We start from the raw sequence: 2,500 nt of genomic DNA on the forward strand, positions 1-2,500 counted from the left end.
ATATCAATAAAAAAAAAAAAAAAAACTAACTAGGGGTAACAATGAAACCATCAATGTTCGTTCAGAGCAAATATTAAAGTGAAGGCGGCGGCGCGGCGGTAGACAGGCGGCACCAGTGTGGGAGGAGCAGCGGTGAGCCGCATAAGGAAGGCGACTGACAAGGGACTACACTTCACTACACATTTCCGATTTGATGCACGTGAACAATTTTCCAGAGTGACCAGTTGACACTTGCCGAGGATCAGACGTGGCGTGGGTGAACGACATAGGCTGTGGTGGGCGGAAAGGTTGCGTGATAGGCTGGGGCAGTGGTGGTGGTGGTGGGCAGAACAGGACAGCTTTGTTTACCAGTGCTTGGGCAGTGGTGGTGGTAGGCAGAACAGGACAGTTTGGTTTACCAGTGCTTTCTTATTTGTACCCAGCATTGAGACACTTAACATTTCTGACACTTCAGTGCTTCACGTCTCAAGATTTTCATCAGTGTATAAGATTACTTAGTATCAGATGTATAAGGTTACTTAGTATTAATTCATGTTAAAAAGTTGTATTACTTGTTTTTCATCGTGAAGGACGTAGCATGAAAAATCTGCTCAGTATGGTATAGTGGGTGTCGAATCAGGCTATAGTAGTTACCCTGTTAGAAAAGCGAGACTGGTGTACTGTATGAGTGGATTAGTATTTCAGTTACAGTACAAAGTAGGCGGTGAGGACCCAAGGTTGTGTAGAGGGCGTGGTCTTGGTACAAGCAGGAGCGGGAATTTCCAATACATCTATAAAAGACACGTGCTTTAAGTGACTTGAATAGTGAACGTAAAGTGTTGGCTGTGGTAAGTGAGAGCAAAGATTGGCACTGATATAGAGTTTAGAGTTGATCAGTGCCGGAGAGGAAGTGTGGCCAAGAGTGTCCGTGAGTACTCAGCGACCTGATTATGTAATAGCTATTCTTGGTACATTTACAGGCGTGGTGGTGGTGCCTGCTGGATTGTGGTCATTCCTGTGCGAATAAGTACATTTCTGTAAATGTATCTTGCTAAGTACTGTAACTTTATGCTTTTTCAAGGTTTTCTTTTAGAAATATGATACTTGTGGTATTACTAATACAGTTATTACTGCTAATAATTCTATATCTTTGAATGCAGTCAATTCTGTAACAGTTAGTTTTCAAGAATAGATTGGACACCCAGAGGACACAAGCACAGGACGTGAGGGGGGAAAATAATAATAACAATAATAATAGTGTGGGCCAATACAATAATAGCCTAGTCAAGGGCTATCTATCTATCTGATTGTCTATGTGTCTATGGTGGCATAGTTGGGGAGGTGGTTGAGTGGGTGGCACAGGGAGGAGAGGAGCCCCAACTGTATTGAACCAGCTTTGGGGGAGCCCAGCTTACAAAAGATTGAGAACCCCAGACTTAGACTAATTCACAACTAAGATATTGTGTATTATCTCAGAAAAATCATATTATGTATGTTATTATGAAATGTCACTTTTTTTATATATAGTTTTACTTGTTCTATCGTGATATTGTAGTTGCAAAAAGAAAATAGCTCTTATTTATTTTTTTGGAAGACAATTATAACCAGCTCTCATGTAATTTTCTAAAGACAAATTATAACCATACAATATTCATTGTTCATTGCACAACTTGTAGTATGTACTACAAATGTTATGTATTGGCCCAGTTGGATGTATAACTGGGGCATATTATTTCATTACTGTAAGTCAGAAGTACCTGTTAGGATAGGATTTGTTGTGTTAGATATTGGTAATACTTGTGTCTATAAAAGGAGACTACAAATCAAATATTTCCCCTCACTATGATGTCATACTTGTGGAGATGCTGTTGTTAATACAATGCTTCTGCAGGATTCAGGATGCCTACTACTATAGCAGTGGTTTTTGATAACCCATCGGCAGTCTTCTTCACCGGCCAGAATATCACTGGTGATGTCAGGGTGACTTGTGATAAACCCAAAAAGTGCAGAGGTCAGTAAATCTGTATGTCATTTAGTATGTGTTGTCTTATTTTTGTGTGTAAAGGTTAACTTTTGACATTATTAATTTCCTGTTGCTTGTATGTGCTTGGAAGTGGAGTGATCTTTCTTCATAGCTTATTTAAATATTTGTTTAAATCTTTGTATACATATGGCATGTTCTTTGTGGCAGGGAGAATGGCCTGGTCACACATTCTGTGGTTTGGTTGGAAGAATACTTGTATTTTCTGTACATTGGAAAAGGATTCTTAATAGGGCATAGTGAGGGAAATGGAAAATACCTCTTTTATATTTATTTATTCTGTGACAAGATGTGCCTTGTTCGGGTTATCTGATATCCTCTCTTCCTTTGGCTTAGTATATAGTGGATAGATGTTTATCATTTAAAGATTTTAACTTTTTTTTTTTACACATTGGAGATGGGCCAGAAGTAAAATTATACTCAGCTCAGTGAGAAATGGATGATAGGGTAGGGCACCGGAATTCCCCCACTTTTGCTATT

The 2,500-nt window shown here is 39.2% G+C and overlaps 1 protein-coding gene across 1 annotated transcript in view; it reads left to right on the top strand.

Moving 5' to 3' along the window:
* The first annotated feature begins 107 nt into the window (after positions 1-107).
* LOC135105009 (arrestin domain-containing protein 4-like) overlaps positions 108-2,500 on the top strand; it is a 43,787-nt gene continuing 41,394 nt past the window's right edge. The window contains 2 exon segments of the mRNA XM_064012895.1: positions 108-132; positions 1,871-1,990. Of these exon segments, the coding sequence (XP_063868965.1) occupies positions 1,879-1,990 (112 nt within the window). The 5' untranslated portion in view covers positions 108-132; positions 1,871-1,878.

Source organism: Scylla paramamosain, chromosome 11 (assembly GCF_035594125.1).
Source record: "Scylla paramamosain isolate STU-SP2022 chromosome 11, ASM3559412v1, whole genome shotgun sequence".
In the NCBI taxonomy this organism is placed as follows: domain Eukaryota; kingdom Metazoa; phylum Arthropoda; class Malacostraca; order Decapoda; family Portunidae; genus Scylla; species Scylla paramamosain.